At 44.3% G+C, this 21,591-nt stretch overlaps 1 protein-coding gene across 1 annotated transcript in view; it reads right to left on the reverse strand.

Moving 5' to 3' along the window:
- Positions 1-21,591, reverse strand: part of STK32B (serine/threonine kinase 32B) — a 356,081-nt gene that overhangs the window by 47,758 nt on the left and 286,732 nt on the right. Inside the window, exon 6 of the mRNA XM_032631757.1 lies at positions 6,988-7,077. Within this exon, the coding sequence (XP_032487648.1) occupies positions 6,988-7,077 (90 nt within the window). The remainder of the gene's footprint in view (positions 1-6,987; positions 7,078-21,591) is intronic.

The following is a 21,591-nucleotide window of genomic DNA, read 5'->3' on the forward strand; positions in this document are numbered from 1 at the left end:
ACATTTACATATGACCCAACAATCCCACTTCTATGTAATTATTCTAGAGAAGTAGAAACTTGTTTATATACAAACCTGTACGCAAACAGTTTATTTATAATTGTGTAAAACTGGAAACAACTCAAATGCCGTACAACTGGTGAATGGATAAACCAAACGTGTATATTCATCCAAAGGATTTCTACTCAGAAATCAAAAGGAAAGCTACTGATCCACACAACGTGGCAAAACCTCAAATGCATTATTCTAAGTAAAAAAAGCCAGATTCAAAAGTTTGTAGAAATATGACTCTGTTTTTGTGACTTTCTGGAATAGTCAAAACTATAGGGATAGAAAACTGATCACTGGTTGCCAGGAACTGGGATGAGGGAATCTTGGAGGTGATGGAGCTGTTTCTCTGTCTTCATTATGGTGGATTAATTTACTGGATTACATTAAAAGAGTGCATTTTACCGCATGAAAGTTGTTCCTCAAAAATAAGCATCTCGAACTATATATATTTATCAGTTCGATGATTTGCAAAGTGATTGTCTCCCTCACAAACAGCCAAACTGACGAGGGCAGGAATATTGCCTATTTGTTCACAGACGTGTTTTCAGCCCATGGAACACTGTCTGGCAGGTGGAAAGTGCTCAATAAATCTCTGCTGGATGGATGAATAGATGGATGGATGGATGGATGGATGGATGGATGGATGGATGGATTGCCAGGTTCTCAGGAAAGATACTGGGCCCTGGAGCCTCACTGGCCTGGGTCTGAATGCTGGCTCTGTCACTTTTCTCTGGCACAGGGGTAGCAAACTTTACTTCCTTTAGCCTCCATCATTTCTACAAGGGAAGTACAAGCATGGCCATGGTGCCTCCACAGCCACCCGTGTTTGCTCACTGGGGAAAGGAACTCACATATGGTGAGTACGGACAGGGCACCGGCCCAATGATCTCCCAGGGCACCCACCACCCCCCAGCCGACCCAGCTCCTATCATGAATTAGGATTTGGTTGGGGTCTCTTTCCCCAATTAGACGGCAAACTCCGTAAGGCAAGGGAATGTCAGATTTGGGTCTGGGCTCCCAGGGCTTAACATATACTAAATAGTCTGAATAATGATAACAGCAACAATAATATCAGTTACCAGTCTGATGCATCTACACTTGACTTTACGTTAGGTACTTTCCATAGTTACATCATGAAATCCTCACAAACAATCTACTAAGGCAGATTGCATAACCATTAATCCCATTTCTCAGATGAGGACGCTGTTGGGTCCCGTGGTTTGACCTTCACCATGCTGGGCAGTTTAAGTGTATTACGTTGGCTAATGGGATTTGCCTAAGTTCACCCAGCCTCTAAGTGGAAGACACCCAAATCACACCACGCTGAAGCCCATACTTCATCGAGACTCATTTCTGGCGGGCCCGATTGCCCATTTTCTTCTCCAAGGCCACCCATGAGGCCAATCCCGTGAGTCTCCAGCACTGGCCTTTCCACTGGTTCCGTGGCCCTTATCATGGCATTCAAGACCCTGGTACTTTGGCTTGTTTCGTCTCTCCCCCTCACCTCCTCTTGTTCTACAAGCTATAAAAAAATGGCAGTGCTAGGGTCTCCCAGCCCACCATGCTGCGTCACTCCTCTATGCCTTTGCTCGGACTGAAATGACCTTTCCTTATCCTCGCCTGGCAGGTGAGCTCTGAGCACACCCTGAGACTTTGACTGCTCAGATGGTCCCATTCTGGGGAATCCATCTTGACAGGGACCTGCTTAAAGCCAGGCCTGCACAGCTCTCTGCCCCACAGATGTTGAGCCCCTTTGGCCCCGGAGAGCATGACTCACCCCTGTGCCCCAGGGCCTAACTCTGAGCCTCACACCTCTGAAACACTGTATTTGCTGAAAGAACACTCAGCTCTTCATTTCACCTCAGATGAATAAACTCTGAAGCCCCGGGAGGCTGCTGGAACATTTCTGACTTCTAATTTGGCACGTTTCAGAGAGTTTTTTTTTTTTCTCTGTTGGTGAATTCCATCTGCTCTTTTAATGAATGAAAATTCAGTACTATGCAAATATTTCTTCTGGGATCATCCTTCGTGAGCAACCTTTGGGAGCTTACTCATCAGCCCGTTCCCTGAATCCATGTTTGGAACATTCTGGGAACTTGTTATTGAGCCTTTGAACTGAACAGCTCAAGTGAGCGAAATCAACAAACCTGCCACTTGATAGCGGGAATTTATAGCCCTGGGAACTGCAGGATGTGACCTGAATGAGAGAGTTTCCCTCTCACCCCCATTTTCCCCACCAACCTCCCACTGCTTGGCACTGCCAACCCCTACGGTCTCTGAAAATATATCCATTTGGTAAATCAGCTGTGCTCTCTAAATCCCATAAAAATCTCTCCTGTGCATTCGTTCACTAATTCAGGACTGAAGCTCCTTTAATTAGAAGGACACCAGAAGCCCTGAATCCTAGGTACAGCTGGGACAATACACTTTTTTCTTGTCTGAGAAATGTGACTTTCTGATACAAGAACTCAGTGTCAAAAAGCAGCTTGGTACAGTGGCGAAAGCATGGACGTCAAAAGCAATGTAAGTGCCCATCAACAGATGAATGGATAAAGAAGATGTGGTACATATACATGATGGAATACTATTCAGCCATAAAAACAAATGAAATAATGCCATTTGCAGCAACATGGATGGACCTAGAGATTGTCATACTGAGTGAAGTTAGCCAGACAAATATCACATGATCTCACTTATTCTAAAAAAATGATACAAATGAAGTTATTCACTAAACAGAAGTAGACTCACAGACAGAGAAAACAAACTATGGTTACCAAGGGGAGGGGAGGAAGGGATAAGTTAGGAGTTTGGGATTAAAATATACACGCTACTACATATAAAATAGATAACCAACAAGGACCTATTAAATAGTACAGGGAGCTCTCCTCAATATCTTGTAATAACCTATAATGGAAGAGAATGTAAGAAAAGAATATATATATTTATACATATATATACATACACATATACACACGTATATATAAAATGAATCACTTTGTCGTACACCTGAAACTAACCCAATGACTGTAAATCAACTCTATTTCAAGAAAAATTTTTTTAAAAAGCATGGACGTCGGACCCAAATAGACATGGCTTCAAATTCTGGCTCCATCACTTGCTAGCTGTGTGACTCTGGGCAGGTTAGCTAAACTCTATGGGCCTCAGGTTACTCATATATAAAATGAAAGAGATGTAGAAGTCTCATGTGGATCTTCTGGGGATTAAATGTAATGACAGACATCTGGTAGGGTCAAAATACATGTTGGTTTTCTTCTCCTTTTTGACAGTGGGGCCTCTGGGTCAACCCTGGTCTGCTTTCCCAGAGGCTGAGAGCCAGGACAGAGCTGCGTCACAGATGAGTGGGAAGCCAGGGCATGAGGCTGAGGTAGCCCAGGAAAGTCTGATATGAACAGTGGTAAAGCTGGGGCAGAAAGGTCAGGGTTGGGAGAACATTGTCTTGAATTTCTCCAGTGGTCCAGAATCTACTTTCCTAGAGATCAATTTGCTTTTTGGAAATAGCCTCAAGGCAGTGGGAACTAATTTATAGGATTATAGAGGTGGCTCCAATTGGGAGATTCTTCTTTTATGTCACCTCTCTCCTCCATCCTCCCTCTGGAGATGATGACTCCTCCGGCCTCTACCTGCCCCTTCTGGCAAAATGCTCGTGGGCTTAGAATTGGTGTTCTTCTCTCCTGTGTCCTCCCTGGGGGATCCTGTCACTGCCATGCCTTTGCTGCATCTCCGTGCCGGTAACTCCCCATGCACAGATGGAGTCCACATCACTCTCCAGTTGCTTGGAGTACATCTGAATGTCTTGAAGTTCCTACAGGCCTCACTTTCAAATTCATCCTTCCCACCATCCCCCACACCTGCTCCTCCTGCAGTGTTCCCTGCACAGTGATCATCACTGTAATCCCCTCTACTGCTTGATTCAGAGGCCTGGAGGCAGCCTTATCCCCTCCTTCACTGCCATTCTCCATCTCCATGTCTGATCTCTGTTGAATCTTAAAGCAAGGACCTCCTTGGATAGAACTGCCCCAGCTCTGGATCCTTCTGGAATGGGATTTCAGAAAGGTCGTCAACAGTGAAAGCCTTATTAAGGTCTGTATTCAGCATCCCAAGGGGATTCTGTGAAATGGACAGACCCACTCATTGTATACCCTCTGGTGTTCACACTGACTTGGGTCTGCTCTCACCACCAAGGTCAACTTGGGTAGGTCTCCCGATCTCTCTCAGCCCATTTCCTCAACTCTAAAATGGGAATAAAGAATTGCACCTACTTCATGTTTGTGAGGATTAAATAAGGTTATGGATGGAACGCCTGGCACATACATAGTAAATACTAAAAAGTATTGTTTTTACCATTATTTATTGCCAAACTTCATTTATGTAATCTATTTAGTAAGTTAAAGATGAAGGACACAAGGAGTCCATTCTGGGGAGACGATGACATAGTTTTTGAATCTCCACAATCCACCTATAAACAATGGCAGAGCAGATAAATAGCTAAACCAAAAACCATGGGCAATATTTACTACAAAGCTAGGTTGTCCCCCCAGACCCCAAACTATAAGCAGGTGGGAACAAACCAGCAACAGTGACAAGCCCTCCATGGCAGTGATTTCTGTACAGAAGGAAACAAGGAAAATAATAACACAGCCTATGACGGACCAGAGCACAGGGGAATTCAAAATAGTGAGCCGACATTGACTGGGAGGCACAGCTGACCAGTCTGAGAATAGCAGATGAAACTGGGAGGGACTTGTCCAGACCCATCTCAGGTGAGTGAAAAGGGCCCTTGGTAAGTTTTGCAGGAGCTGGAGAGTCTGGGACACAAAATCGCTTTAATCAATCCAGCCAGAGCTCCCATCTAGGAAAGATCCCAGGGAGAAACTGTTGGGAATGAAATCAAAACTGAGCAGGAAGGGGGCCCCTCAGACCAAAGAAAGAGGAGGTCCAGAGAGAAGTGGGCAAGTGGAAGTGGGCAAGGAAATCCCAGGTACCAAGCTGCCTTGGGATGTGACATGTCACTTAAACAACAGAAGAGGAAAGTCTGTTAGAAAAGCTACCCTGAGCCACACCATCTTATAAAGGTTCAGGGAAACTAATATTACGTGAAAATGAGCAACAGAAAAGTATCAAAGTCAAATTCCATGTCAAGTTATAAGCCAAAGGAGAAAAAACAGCAGAACAACATTGTACAAGGAAAGCACCTCAGAAAAGACAGTGTGGTGGATTGTTTCATAAATGGCTCCCCAATGAATCAGGCTGCCTGGTATCCATGACCAGTGCAGTTCCCTCCCATGTGGTCCCTGGTCTTCGTCATGTGACTTGCTTTGTCCAGTTGGACATCAGGAAATGTGAAGCAAGCAGAGCCTTGATAGGCACGTGGGAGTTGGTTCTCCTTCTTGAAACCGCTGCCACCATGTGAGCAAGCTCTCTCTAGTCCCCTTGATATGAAAGACCACCCAGAGAGAGGGGCCCATTTATCTCAGCTGTCCTGGCTGACCCAGCAGCTGAATGAGTGACCACAACAAAAACCAGCAGAAGAACCACTCAATCAAGTGGCAGATAAAAAGGAATGAAACTGAGTTATTTGTAGTGAGGTGGATGGACCTAGAGACAGTCATACAGAGTGAAGTAAGTCAGAGAGAGAAGAACAAATACTGTATGCTAACACATATATATATGGAATCTAAAAAAAAAAAAAAAAGAAAAAAATGGTCAGAAGAACCTAGGGGCAAGATGGGAATAAAGATGGAGATCTACTAGAGAATGGACTTGCAGATACAGGGAGGGGGAAGGGTAAGCTGGGACAAAGTGAGAGAGTGGCATGGACATATATACACTACCAAAAGTAAAATAGATAGCTAGTGAGAGGCAGCCGCAAAGCACAGGGAGATCAGCTCGGTGCTTTGTGACCACCTAGAGGGGTGGGATAGGGAGGGTGGGAGGGAGGGAGATGCAAGAGGGAAGAGATGTGGGGACATATGTATATGTGTGACTGATTCACCTTGTTATAAAGCAGAGGCTGACACACCATTGTAAAGCAATTATACTCCAATAGAGATGTTAAAAAAAAATCAAGTGGCAGAATTGTGATAATACAATTGTTATTGTTCTAAGCCACTAGGTTTTGACATGGTTTGTCATATAGCAATTGACAACTAATATAGACATTAAGAATTAATAACTAATATAGACATTTAAAAATTATGCAAGACATGAAAGAACACATAAATTATAATTTAAATACTCAGAAATCTGGCAAAAGAACTCAGGAAAAAAATTAGAAACAAAGGGAAATTATTTCAGAAATAAATATTTCACTAGAAAATACACAAAGCAAATAAACGCAACAGAGAATGCTTTAATGTAAAGAGAAAGAAAAAAAATGAGAAAAAATTTAAACATAGGATGAAAGAGATAAGAAAGATTTGAAAATGGCAAATATTGAAGACTGACAAAGAAGACCCAACATTCAGATAATAGGCAGCCTTAACAAAGGAAAAGAATGTGTACTAAAAAAAATGACATTTCCATGAAAAGTCCTAAAGAAAAACCAACCTGAAACCACATTGCAAGAGCACTGTGTACCTGAGAATATAGATCCAAAATGACCAACACCAAAATTGTATTCTGGCAACACTACTGGACTTTAAGGAAAAAGAAGAAGGGTTTGTTGTTTACTTGTTTGTTTGTTTTTCCCTAAGCTGGAGCCAACCTTTCTGGCTGAGTAGGAGTTCTCTAGAAAACACAGGAGGAGATGGTCTTCCTGGCAGGGGAGACAGTTTAGGTAAGGGCCAAAGGTGTGACAGAGCATGGCACATACTGGGCATGGTTTGGGGTCTGGTGAGGGGATGGGAGGTGGGTGAGGGAGGGGTGAGATGAAGCAGGAGAGGAATGCTGAGGCCTGAGGGGATCTGGAATACTCACCCATGTAGGGCTTGGTCCCGGCCATGGAGGAAGCCTTTTCTGTGCCTTTCACGACCGTCGCTATGTTGAAGTCTGTGATGTGAACATGTCCTGGAGATACAGAATCAGAAACCACAGTTAGCAAGAGCTGTAGGCAGCTGGGTTATTTCCTTGTCTGATTTAAAGCTGTGGTCTGCAAAGCGGTGGGTGGGGCAGGAAGAAAATATTAGAACTTTTATTTACATTAGTATTTTAACTGATACTTTAGAAGTGCCTATTTTGGGCAGCATCATTTACAGTAGCCAAGCTATGGAAACAACCTAAGTGTCCATCAGCAGTCAAATGGATCAAGGTGTGGTATGTGTATACAGTGGAATTTATTCAGCCCTGAGAAAGAAGGACATCCTGCCATTTGGGACAATAAGGATGGATCTTGAGGGCATTATGTTAAGTGAGAAGGCAGACAGAGACGGACAAATACTGCATGGTCTCACTTGTATGTGGAATCTAAAAAAAAAAGTCGAACTCATAGAGACAGAGAGTAGAAAAGTGGTTGCTAGGGGATGGGGGAGGGGGAAATAGGGAAAGGCTGGTAAAAGGATACAAACCTTCAGCTGAAGAAGAATAAGGTTTGAGGATAATGCAAAACATGGTGACTATAGTTGATAACACTGTATTGTATAATTAAGATTTGCTAAGATAGTAGAACTCAAATATGCTCATCCTCCAAAAAATAGATACATATACATATATAAATATGTGAGGTGGAAAAAAAGTCTATTTTATACGCAGGTTTTATAATGTGAATTTTGGTGGTACATGCATATTATTTATAAATAAACAAATATGTTGAAGACATAATGAAGTTTTTATAGATTAAAGTTTAGCAGCACTGGTCCAGAGAGTGAAAGCTCCTGATAAATAAATGAGACAGGAGAGTCCAGACTCCCTCTCTCAGGAAAACAGTGGGTTGGGAGAGGGTGCATGGAGGGAGGATTCTCATACCCTGAAGACACCCTTGTTCTGCTGTCTGTCTGCTCTGGTCAGCGGGGGCCTTAGTACTGTACCTGATGAATTGAGTAAGGAGGGGGCTTGGGGGTTGAGACCACCTTCCATCCAGCCTAAAGTAATGACAGCAGATGGGACGTGGGTGTTGAAGAACCCTGAGAGGGAAGGAAGAGGGACAGAAAAGGAAGGAGACAAGGAGATGTGGGGATAAAGGGGAAAAGAAAGAAAGTGACAGAAAGAGGGTGAGAGGTGAGAAGGAGGAAAATCCAAAATAGTGAGTACTGGCTCTCTGGGGAATTCAGAACATAAAATAAAACCAGCTCTGTCCATCAATGGATGAATGGATAGAGAAGAGGTACGATGGGTCTACGTAGATATACAATGGGATAGTACTCAGCCCTAAAAAAGAATGAAATTTTGCCATTTTCAGCAACATGGGTAGACTTGGAGGGCATTATGCTAAATGAAGTAAGTCAGACAGAGAAAGACAAAAACGTTACGATATCACTAATATGTGGGACCTAAAAAATACAACAAGCTAATGAATAAAACAAAAAAGCAGCCAACTCACAGATGTAGAGAATAAACTAGTGGTCACCAGCGGGGAGAGGGAAGGGGTAGGGGATTAAAAAATAGGGTTATTATGGGATTATAGGAAATCATGTGTGTGAAACTTTTGAAAACTGTAAAGCACTACAGAATTTTAAAAACACATAAAATAAAATAAAACCAGCTCTGAGACCCTTGAATACCTGATATCAATGCAATCACATTTCTTTCTGTTTGTCATCACATCATCTTGTGAAAATGGTTGGATTTTCACCAAATCTGAGAGCTGTGTTTGGGATGGTGGGGCTTAAATACAGAAGTGGGTGGCATACACAAAATTGGGACATTGGGAGAGCCTGGAGGGCACCTCCAAGAGATGGACAGACCCTCAGTAGAGCAGGTGCAAAGAGGCCTGCTGAGAGGTTCATGGGAGAGGCGTACCTGATGTGATCAGCCACGGTGGACGGAAAAAGCACCAGCGGTGTCACATGCAAATCCCAAATCTCAGGCTCAACAGCCAGCACCGATGTGTGACTAAGCTGCTCTGCCAGGCGCTCTGTCCAGTGCCCCCGGGTGAGATGCAGCCGGAGGTACTCAGTGATGATCTGTAGTACCCTTCAGCTGCTTGTGGATGAAGCTTAAGTCACCCAGCCAGGCCCTTGCTGGGAACCCTTTCTGGCCAGACACACAGTGTCCCCACCCAGGTAGCATCTCTAGAACATATCCAGTCTGCTCCAGCCTCTGGGGCTGGGATGAGCATCCCTCCCATTCAGCCATCCATGGTCCTATCTGCAGAGAGGCAGTGCGGTGCAGTAGTTGGGTGTACAGACTCTGAGACAGGCTGCCTTGGTTTGGGTCTCAGCTTTGTTGTGACCAGCTGTGTGACCTTGGGCAAATAATCTCCCTAAGCCTTGGTTTTCTCATCTGTAAAATGGGGATGATGATAACAAAACATCCATCTCAGAGGGTGGGAGGAGTCAGGAAGTTAATACATATGAAATGGTTAGAGCATACTGACCCACATGAAGTAGGGAATTTCGTATAAGCATTTACTCTTAGCAGCACTGTCCTGCCAAGGCGTGGCTCCAATCCCCTCTCCAGCTAGGGCCAGTCCACTCCTGCATCCTCTATTGCCTCATTTCTAATACTAACAAACAAGTAAATTCACAGTCCTGTTTTCCACTGTGAGGTATGTGAAAGTAGGTGGACGTCTGAGTCGTTTCTGCACCCCACACCTGAACAGTTCCAAGCACTGCATCACCACTGGGAGGGAATTCTGGAATCTTCAAATATGGTTTTTATTTGGTTTTCTTTCATTTCTCCTCCTCTTAAAATGTTTTAATATTTGCATTATGAAAGTAAAGCCAGCTCATTATAATAAATCACAGAATACAAACATGTGTTTGAATCTCTCCTTTCCCTGCCATATAACCACCCTGATTCATACAACTCCTCCATTATTTCTCCCTTCACTTATGCAAACGTATATCCACATACGTTAGGATTTGGTTTTGTTCTTAAAATAAAGAGCTCAATACTTCATGGGTCATTCTAAGAGTCACTTTTGCATTTAACCATGTATTGTGGACATATTTCCAAATCAATATACGTAGGTCTACCTATGAGGTCCACAATCCCTACCTCCATTCGAAATCCATTGTTTTGTTTTGTTTTGTTGTTTTGTAATTCATTTAGTGATAAAATCTGACCTGGAAGTCCTCTTCATAGTTTTTAAATTTTATTTTTAAAAATAAATTTATTTTATTTATTTTTGCTGCATTGGGTCTTTGTTGCTGTGTGTGGGCTTTCTCTAGTTGTGGCGAGCGGTGGCTTCTCTTGTGGAGCACGGGCTCTAGGCACGTGGGCTGCAGTAGTTGCAGCGTGTGGGCTCAGTAGTTGTGGCACGCGGGCTCTAGAGCGCAGGCTCAGTAGTTGTGGCGTATTGGCTTAGTTACTCCACGGCATGTGGGATCTTCCTGGACGAGGGCTCGAACCTGTGTCCCCTGCATTGGCAGGCAGATTCTTAACCACTGCGCCACCAGGGAAGCCCTTCATAGTTTTACTTATTCTACTTAGAGTGAAAAGTCATGTTTTGCTACAGAAACATTTATATATTTGATTACAAGATGCTCTCCAAGCCTTGCTACATAGTATACAGTATATATTACATAATATACAGCATATATTATTTTAAAATATTATTATACGTTATGTTAGACACATTATTTTCATATTATTATGATATATATTATTTAATACAAGTATATATTTAAGTCTGAAAATATCTGGGTTATGAAACCAAATCTGGCCCCAAGGGTTTCAGATAAGAAATTGTGGACCTGTATTTGCAGAGTATTCCATATATGGTTATACCATATTTTATTCAACAATTCTCCTATTATGGCACTCAGGTTGTTTCCAGTTTTGTTTGCTTAATTTTTTGTCTTGTTCTTATAAAATATGCAGCAGTAGTATTCTTGAACTTATCTTTACATATTGATACTTTTATTTTGACTGGAGAAACTCCCAGAAGTGGAAGCGTGGAGTTAAAGGGTATGCATTTTATGTTCCCGAAACTTACAATTTATGGTACTATAAACAGAATATGAGTGTGTATTTCTCTGCACTTTTACTAGCACTCACTGTTATCAATAATTTTACTTATTGGCTATTATCAGATGATGAGAAAGGTTATTTCAGCGCTGATGCGGCTGCATAGTTTTCACATGACCAGTATCTCTGCGAACTGCCTATCTAGAATGTTGGTCAATTTTCAGTCAGAGATCCTTGACTATTCAATACATTTACCCTTTTCTCTGGTCCAACTACTGCAAATATCATCTTCTAGATTATTGCTTTTCTTTTGACTTTATAGTATCTCTTCCATATGAAAGTTTAAAGAATTCAAACAATATATTATTTTTATAGTTTCTGAGTATTATTTTACTTATAACTTTCCAGTTTCCAGAAACCTACTCTACCCCTAAGATTTTATATATTTTCTTATAATATATATATATAATTTATATTTTATATCAATATTTAAATCTCCCAACCATATGGATTATATTTTTCTATATGGTATGATATAGTTTCTGATTTTATTTCTTCCAAGTAGATAGCTATTTGTTTCAACATTTATTGAAAATGTCATCCTTTTCCAATAACTTGTAATGTGACCTTCATTTTACATCAAGTCACACATATATGTGGATTTGCATATGGATTCTTCTTCTGTTGTACTGACCTATTGTTTATTGCTGGACCAGAATTATACTCATTTCATTACAATAGATTTGTAGCCCATTGTAAAATTAGATGAGAGCGGTCACCCTCATGATTGTTTCTTTTCCATGTTTTCTTGGAAACACAGAAAAGAACATTTATTCTCAAATGTTTATTTTTGGAGATGAATTCTGTCTAGTTTTAGGAGATACTCCCATTAAGATTTTGATAGGAATTACACTAAGTTATGCATTCATGTGAGAAGTGTGGACATGTAATCCACCCAAGATCATGCTCTGTCTTTCATTCAGCTTTATTCCTTCAGTGTATGTTTAGTGTTCTCTTCATTTAGACCTTGTAACTCCCTGGATAAATTTATTCCTAGATATTATATAGTTTTGGTCACCATTTTGAATGAAAATATTTTCCTTTCCTTTTTATACCTAGTCATTTTTAGTACAATAAAAAGCTCTTAAGTTTTGCTTATTTATCTCCTATTTTGCTACTCTATTAATCATCCATAGTACAAGAAATTATCTCCCAATATCCTATCTCCCCTTCTAGGTAGTAATAGAATTTTTAACTGCGTTCATGCTCACCCAGTTAAAGACTATATTTCCCAGATCCCCTTGCAGCTGGTCATGTGACAAGGTTCTGACCAATGGGATATGAACAGAATGATATTTGCAACTTTCAGGATATTTCCTTAAAGGGAATGAGAATTCCCTCCTTCCCTCCACTACCCCCCGCCCCGCATTCTGTCACCTGTTATGTGGACTTGGGGGGATATTTTGGGCCACACAGATGAGGAGCAACAAAGTAGAAGCAGCTTGGGTCACAGTAAATGTCAATGGAGGAGAGATTAGACTTTTACCAAAGAGAAAACTACTTCTGTTTCGTTAAAAAAAATTTTGTGAGTCTTTGAAAAGCAATTATGTCTCTCTTAAATTTCACAACCCGCTATTAATTTTGATAATTTTTCTAGTGAGCCTTTTGGTGTTTCTAGGCACAGAAGCACATCATCTGCATACAATGATGGTGTCCTTTCCCTGGTTGAAGGGCTTAGAGCACAGTGGTTAAGGACACAGTCTTTAGAGTCAGATTGCTCAAGAACAAACAGCTGTGCTCCTGTGTGGGACATCTGCTGTTTGTGGCCACTCACATCCCCTTATCTCAGCAATTACTCATCCCTGCGCATCTGGCTGTGGAATGAGGCATGTGGCTCCAGCTGCAGCCAGCCAGGCTAACCTCACGCTTTGGCTCTAACAGTTGGCTCAGGGTTGGGCATATGAACCAACTGGGGCCAATGAAAACTGGGGAGATGATTTTCTAGGGATTCAGGAAATGGAGAGTTTTCTTTCTTTTTTTTTCAGGAGCTACCTAAAGTGATATTCTCTGCCTTTGGCCAGTGTGATGTGGGGATATAACCACGCTCCTGCCCCCCCAGGAACTGTAGAAGCCATTGGCTTCCACAAAGAAAGACAAGCTAAAGATGAAGCCTATCCTTGGAGAAGGCAGAGCTGCAAGGGTGGCAGAGAAATGGTGCCAAAGCCTGAGCGAACCCTGCCTGAAGCCACATTCCACTGGGCTTCAGCTATACAAGCTAAAAAAAACCCTTTGTTGCTTAGGACTATTTGAGTTGGGCTCCCTGTTCTTTGCCACACACGGCTGGTGTCCTAATTGATGTAGCCACTTACCATGAGATTTGGGCAGGTTATTCCACTCTATAAGCCTCTGATTCTTCTAATACTAATAAGTACCTTGTAGGGTAGTTGTAAGCATTAAACAGGGTAGACAGGGACTGAGAATATGACCTTTGAGCAAAGACCCAAAGAAGAGAGGCAGCAAGCCATTGGACTTCTGGGGGAGGAGTGTGATGGCAGAGGGAATGGGCAGCACAAAGGCCCTGCAAGGGACCAGCGAGGGGGCCAGAGAGAGAAAGTGGGAAAGGGGCTCAGATGGCTTTTACTCCAAGTGAGAGGGTTTTGAGAAAGAGAGATACAATCCAACTCACTTTAGAATCACTTTGGCTTGTGTATGGATTGTAGTGGCAATAGTCAAAGCAGGGAAACTGATAAAGAGGGAGAAAAACAATGTATCCCCCATCTATTTAAGCTGCTGTTGTTTAGGGTTGCGTAACTGGTACATAACTGGTGCTGAAGCGCATTTAATCCTTAAGTACTCTTATCAGGGGGGTATGGCTACCCTGTTTTTTACAGAAGAGTAGCCTGAAGCTCCAGAGACCAGTGACTCATCCACGGTCAGCAGCTGATACGTGGGAAGCTGTTTGTCTCCAGCCTCTTCCGGGGCGGGCATTTCCCTCCGCCCCACGCTGCCCCCTTCAGAGCTGAGTCTCACAGACCAGCCCTTACTTCCTTCCGGCCTTCTGGGGTGGAGGATCTGGGGCAACTCTGAAGCCGACCAGTCTACAGGGAATTCACGTCCAACAGGAGCGCCAGACAGCAGAATTCCACTTCTGGTTTCTGTACCGCGTGAGTTGATGAGCTGTAACTTCCCGGTGTGTCTCCTTTAACGGTTGAGTCAAGATGTGGGAAAGTGAAAATTAGTGCCATATGAGGTCTCCGAGTTCCTTCTAAGGAGGATGGAAATTTACTACAAAATGTGCAAATATGAACTGACTTTTCAGCTATTTGTTTTCTGTAAATTAAAAACATTCAAAATTCAGGGAGAGAAGGAGCCCAGGATACTGTGTGAGATCTGTTAGTACAAGTTTTAATGAGAGAATCAATAATCAATAATCATCCTCCCGGCCCTGTTTATGAATCCTGAACTCCAGCCCTGCTTCTCTCCTTTCTCTGAACTCATGGAAATTCATCACACCTCCAAGACTCTGACACCATTTGGAATGCTTTTTCCTCCCCTCTGCCTTGCAGATTTCCATTCATTCTTCAAAACCTGGCTGGAGAGTTATATTACTGCTGGATGCACATCTAACCTTTGCTTGCTTGCTTCCACTAACAGGAGACTCACTACCATGAGGGGTGTGTGTGTCTTAGTTGGCTTGGGCTGCTAAAACAGATTACCACAGACTGAGTGGTGTAAACATCAAGCATTTATTCTTCAAAGTCCTGGAAGCCAGAAGTCCAAGATCGGGGTGCCAGCATGGTAGGGTTCTTGGTGAAGGTCTTCTTCCTAGTTTACATGACAGCTTTCTTGCTGTATCCTCACATGGTGGAGAGAAAGAGAGAGCTCTGGTCCCTTCATCCCCATATAGGGCACAAATCCCATCATGGGGGCTCCAACCCTATGACTTCTTCCAAACCCCATTACTTCCTAAAGGCCTCAACTCCAAGTACCATCACACTGGGGGTTAAGGCTTCAACATGAATTTTGGTGGAGACACATTTAATCCATGGCAGACTGACTAGTTTAGGCTTCTCCTCTGGACCCCGACCCGTACCTCCACAGTCCCCTCTACTGTCATTCCCATGCTAGCATTCACCATGTTGTATCTGTCACTTTGTGCATCTCCTTGAGGAAGGCCAGGAATCCTCCCTCATTCATTTCTATGTCCCCAGTACCTTAGCACTGGCCTGACCTGGAAAAGGTACTTATCAAGTGTTTGTTGACTGGCTGATCGACTGACCAAACAAAAGACTGAATGAAGGAAATATGGTAGGCAATCCTATCACCTTTTTTTCATTCTTTACTTCTTAAGGCTATTATGATATTTACAGGAGTTGACAACACTTCACATTTCAATTTTTGACTTTTAAAACTGTAGCAACGTCACTTTTTCAGCTGGACCTCAGCTGACGGGACTCAGCCACCCTCTCCATGGTTTTTGTAATCACTGGTGCCAGTGTCAGGATTGGCACCACGAGGACCTGTAACTTGGGCTATTTTCCGAGTACAGAAGTACTTGACATCCATGTGACTTGGAAAAATTCTCACTCATTTCTTCATTCACTTAGCAATCATTTAATGAGCACCTCCTACCTGTGCATATGGGTGGTGGGGGCTTGAAACTGCAGACACTAAGGATGTGCCAGTTACCTGTGTCATGGAACTGGGGGGTGGGATGATGGAGATTACACGGGGCTAAAGTCCCATCCACAGTCCCCTCATTGGGGTATAACTGGCAATGCAGAGAATCTTCTCAGTATTACCAGTAACAGGGACTCCTACTTCGAAGACTGATTCCTGCATCTTCCCTGTATATTCCAGGAGAAAACATCCAAAGCCTTCCTGACTTTTGCTGACTTTTCATCTGTTTCTTCTGCACCTACATTGCACAAGTGTCTATTCCTGCTCCACCATGCCACCCCCCTTCCCTTCTCCCCTCTCAGCCCCTGTAATGAAATAACCCCAAACCCGCGTGGGTATTCACCAAATGAGTGAGGGCAGTGCAGTGCTCTCACTGGGACCGACAAGGCCACAATCCAGGAAAAGATGGGGTCTGCTTGGGAGGGGATAGTCAACCGAACGGCAGGCTTTGTTTACTGCAGAGTGAGTTCTCTCTAGGTCTGTCCTCAGGAAGCCAAGATTGGATTCGTGGCTCTGAATTCCTGGGAGTGAGTACTAAGGTAGTGCCCACCAGAGGGCACTAGATTGGGAGTTAGGCTGACAGGGGGGTCCATGTGTAAGAGATGATCTCCTCGCACATTATTTTCTGCCTTGTTTCCCTGGAATTTGGAGTAAAGCCTCGTGGGAACATCTATCCCCACCTTAGCTGGTTTACGGGGTCTACATCATGCCTAAGCCAGAGGCCAGAGTGGTGCTGCTGAAAAGACGCAGCTGGATGCCCAAGAGGATGAGAACCTTGCTGTGGACCCAACTGCCCCGCCCATGACAGGCTTACATGCTCACTGCTAATAATATCTGTACTTCCAAGATGTCAGTGTGATGCTACCCTGGCTGTGATACTTCCCTCAGGATCACACATCCTGGGCACTGTTTCCTGTTGCCTTCATGGAGATGACAGTGAATGTACTGTAGGACAGTGGCAGAAAGAGAGTGGGGGTGAGGAGAGGGAAAAGGAAGGAGGGAAGGAAGAAGAAAAGAAAGAAAGAAAGAAGAAGCCAAATCAAATTCCAGGGCACCAGCTTATCCAGGCTTCATTTGGCTTTACCTCAACCAAAGATTGACTCTGTTTCGGGGCACACCTTTGCCGGATGTAGAACGAATGACCCTCTGATTTTCTTCTGTTCTATTTGATTTGACCTCCTCCCCTATCTTGGACATGGGATGGGAAAGAAGGACTTTCAAAACAATCTGTGTGGGACTTCCCTGGTTGTCCAGTGTCCCCCTTCCAATGCAGGGGATGCTGGTTCGATCCCTGGTCAGGGAACTAAGATCCTACAGGCTGCAGGGCAACTAAGCCCGCGCGCGCCTCAACTACTGTACTCGCGGGCCTCAACTAGAGAGCCCGTGTGCTGCAAACCACAGGGCCCACGTGCTCTGGACCCCACGCACCACAGCTACAGAGCCCACACACCCTGGAGCCTGTGCACCACAAGTAGAGAAGAGAAAACCCGCATGCCACAACCAGAGAGAAGCCCGCGCACCACAATGATGGTCCTGCGTGCCGCAACTAAGACCGACGCGGCCAAAACTAAATAAAATAAATAAATAATAAATAAATAAATCTTCGAAAAACCAAAAAAATCTGTGTGCTCCCTGCTCCCCCTGTGCGGGGGTGGACAAGCAATAGCAGGGTACAAGAAATGCAACACGCGTGGGATTTCTTGAGCTCCTAGGCTGAGATTCGGGGGAAGTCCCACCCAAGACGAGTTTCAACGCCTTCACCCGGGATATATTGTGATTTCGTAAAACCTGCCCAGCCTTCACACCCTGTTTGATATGATGCTGCTTGGAAACCGCCTCCCCCAAGGCTTTTGAGAGGGCGCAACAGTTCTGAGTTTCTTTCCCCTCTTCTCTACTTCTGTGGCTTTTAATGTTAAGTCACGAGATTTTGGGTTAATTAGTTACTGCAGCATAGCCATGGCTACCTGATCAATCATTTCCCTTCCACGTCTCTGTGTTGGCATGTAATTTTATGCAATCATACTAATCACAGTGAATTAGGTTTACAGGGAGGTTTTTACAAACTTTCTCAGCCATGATTTGCTCTTTGCAATGACTGAGAGGCACGGGGATAGAGACTATATTTTGATACCTAGTATACTTTTCCACTCCATTCTTTCCTGCCTCCTGTATTATAAGGACCAGAAAGAGAGAAAAACCACATGTCCTGACCCTCTTGCAGCTAGGGGTCTGGACAAGATTTAGCTTCTGCCTTTTAAATGCACTCAGGCAAGGTTTGGAAGCAGAAAGGAAGCAGAAGGAGAATGCCATTTGAAGTCTGGAGTTACACTGTCTCAAGTCAAAGAAGTATGCGTGTCTCCAAACCAGAAGCTGGCAGACAGACATGACACACACCCTTCCCTGTCACCTTCAGAGGGAGCACAGCCCTGCGGACACCTTGACCTCGGGTTCCTAGTCTCCAGGACTGGGAGACAATACATCTCTGCTGTTTATTGCCTCTCAAATCTGTGGGACTTTGTTCCAGCACCCCTAGGAAACTAATACAGGGGGCTATTTATTGGGGGTCCTCAGAGATTCCTGCTTTGGGTCTTCAGGACTTTAAGACATCACACTGTGCTAGACACTTCCATTCCCAGCAGTCTTCAGAAAGAATCTCATTACAAACCTCCCAAGGACTCCAGGCTAGCTTTAAGCCACATTCCTAAGCTTTATCCTTAAACTCGTCTAGAATAATGACACGCACTGTTGGCCCCTCTGACTTAGCAGAAACACCTCTGCCCACCCCCCACCCCCCCAATTTGCCTGGGTGGCTTTTCCCACTTCCATCTCAGCTGCTCCAATCCCTGCATCTGAGGCTTCAGAATCAACACACGCCTGATTTGTTAATTTCCTGGAGTCTCGGTCGTGAGGGGGATGTCACAGCACATACAGTGTTTTGACAAGTGATAAGGGGGTGTTGCTGCTGGCCACTGCCGTTTTGGGGAACACTTATCACACTTGCTTACAAATATGTCAGCAACAGATGGAGAGTAAATTCTTTGAAATAAGTCCAGTGAATGAGTGCTCTGAAATAGAGCCTGTTAATAGAAAATTAGAAGTGAAGTCCTCAGATTAGGAGACACTTACCATTGAAAAGATAGTTTGTTATTCACAGCTCCTAAGAGGAGGGGTCACATCACACCATGTGGGTCCCCCCAGGGAAGTACTAGCGTTAGTCATGAGACAGAGGGAGAAGGGAGGAAATGTGGCCAAGAGCCTTTCTGGTGGTTTCTGTGGGAAGGAACAGGTAAGGCAGGGCAAGCAGGCTTAGGACTGGCTAGTCTGAGTGATCTCAGGGGTTCTGGGGCACAGGAGCTGTCCCTGGCTGTTTGGATCCTGGCGCTGGGGTGTTTAGGGATACAATGAGAAAACAGATTCATTCTGCTGGCATGGCTGCTGTGTCACCTGTTACTAAAGGTCCAGGTGAGGTTTCTGATCCCCAAGTGCCCATCCCGAGGTCCCTGAGAAAAGAATGAGTTCTACACCTCACAGCCTGCTGTCCTCTGGCCAGTGGAGCTTTCTCCTTTGCCCTCTGGAAGGCTCTGCTCCCAAATGCTCTGGTGCCCACACTCTGGAGGGAGGATGCAGAAAGCCCTCCCTCCCCCTCCCCCTCCCCCTTCCCCAGCTTCACTGCCCTTCTGCTCCGGCACAGCCTCACCCCTGCCAGTCCCAGCACTTACCCTGCTGGGTCAGAATCACCTGTTTACTTTTCTGTCCCTCCCTCAGCCCTGGCTACACCTTAAAGCTACCACCTGGTAGCTTTAACCCCATGTTCACCCCCGCCCCGCCCCCGCCACACCCCGCCCAGCACTTTCTCCTGCGAGATGAGTCAAGTGAGTGCCTCTGCGGGTGGGACCTTGGCATTGGCACCTTTTACGGTTCCTGGGTGACGTGCAGCCGTGGCTGAGACGCGCCACCCTAGACCACGATGTCCTCGGCCACAGGGGGTCTGTGTCCTTGGGTCGCCTGTCACAACACCTGGCTTATGGCAGGTCTGCAAAAGTGAAGGAATTACTTTCCTGCATACAGAAGAGGACAGAGCTACAGTTGTCCCTCAGTATCTGCAGGGGATTGGTTCCAGGACCCCCACTGATACCCAAATCTTTGGATGCTCAAGTCCCATGTATAAAATGGTGTACAATTTACATATAACCTGGGCACACCCTTCCATATACTTTTTTTCTTTTTACTTATAGATACCTCATACAATGTAAATGCTATGTAAATAGTTGTAAGTACAATGCGTATGTTATGTAAATAGTTGTCAGCTAGCAGCAAATTCAAGTTTTGCTTTTTGGAACTTTCTGGAGTTTTTTTCCCTGAATGTTTGCCATCTGAGGTTGGTTCAATTCGAGAATGTGAAACTCCAGATAAGAAAGCTGACAGTATATGGTCAGTACCTTTTGACCAAGGGTCCTCAGTAGACACTCAGGGCAAAACGCAGGCACTGCCCTTCTGTCTCTGACTCCCGGCTCTTTGCTCATTTTGGGGGACGTCAAGCTCCCACGTGTTAAAGGCCAGCCCCCCACCTGCCCATCTGCTGGATGACTGCGTTAATCTCCGCACTTCCTCCTCCTCTGTATCCTTCCTTTCGCCATGTCATTTGGCAGTGCTCAACCCCGACCCGGTTGGGTCTTGTGAGTTGCTTTGCCCACTGGGGTGGCAGCAAATGTGATGCAGGTGGTGGCTTAAGTGACTGGGCTTTCCCTGCCTCTGTTTCTGCTATGGCCACGCGAGATCACACAGGGCTGGCCTGCCAGAAGGTGAGCCATGAGGAGCTGGGCCGACTTGCCCAGTCAATGAGCCAAGGTCACGGTGTACCAGCTGGCAGCCAGGCGACCCCCAGACATGGGAGTGAGCACAGCCAACGTCACCGTAGCTGCCTGGCTGACCCTGCAGGACCTCAGTCTTAGGAGCAAGCCCTGCCTACAAGAGCTTAACCCCACAGGCCTGTGAGCTAACTGGATGTTTCTTGTTTATGCCATTGAGTTCATGTGGTTATCCATCACCCCCCAGCATTATTGTACCAACAGAAAATGAATGCAATCCCTTCCCCTTCCCTCTACAGTTTTAAATTCCCCATTTCCTAGAGCACTTTGCCCTCAGCCCTAAAGCACTCTCAACTCTTCCTCTCACGCTGTGCTATGATGCTACATCCTCCTTCAACTTCATTTTACCTCCAGGTACAGTCTCCCTCTGCTTTTGCTGCTAGCCAAGAGACCCCAAATCTCAGAGTAGAATTAGCGTCCATTCTAGGAGATAAAACCAGTCTGAAAGATCAGGAAGCAGAGGGGAGCAGAGACGCTGCTGGATTTTATATAACCAGCAGATCTTGAACATTTTGAATAAAATATGAATGCATTTATTTAATTATGCTTATAACTCACTGTAAACACAGCAACCAACTTGTTCTCTGAGAAAACACTTAATGAGGTCAATCAGCAAACTCTTTAAATAGAAACACATAGCTATCTGTTTTGTAAGCTGTTTTTTTTTTTAATGCATTTAACAACAGGGTAAGGAGATCTAATGTACAGCATGGTGACAGTAGTTAATAATACTGTATCGTGTGGTTGAAATTTGCTAAGAGGGTAGATGTAAATGTTCTCACCACTCACACAATAAGAACGTAACCTTAAGAGGTGCTGGATACGTTCATTACCTTGTGTTGTTAATTTCACAATGTATATGTGTATTAAATCATCATGTTGTACACCTTTAAAAAATCACATTGTACAACCTAAACATATACAGTTTTTATTTGCCAATCACACCTCAATACAGCTGGAGGGGGGA

This window comes from Phocoena sinus, chromosome 5 (genome assembly GCF_008692025.1).
Source record: "Phocoena sinus isolate mPhoSin1 chromosome 5, mPhoSin1.pri, whole genome shotgun sequence".
NCBI classification, from domain to species: domain Eukaryota; kingdom Metazoa; phylum Chordata; class Mammalia; order Artiodactyla; family Phocoenidae; genus Phocoena; species Phocoena sinus.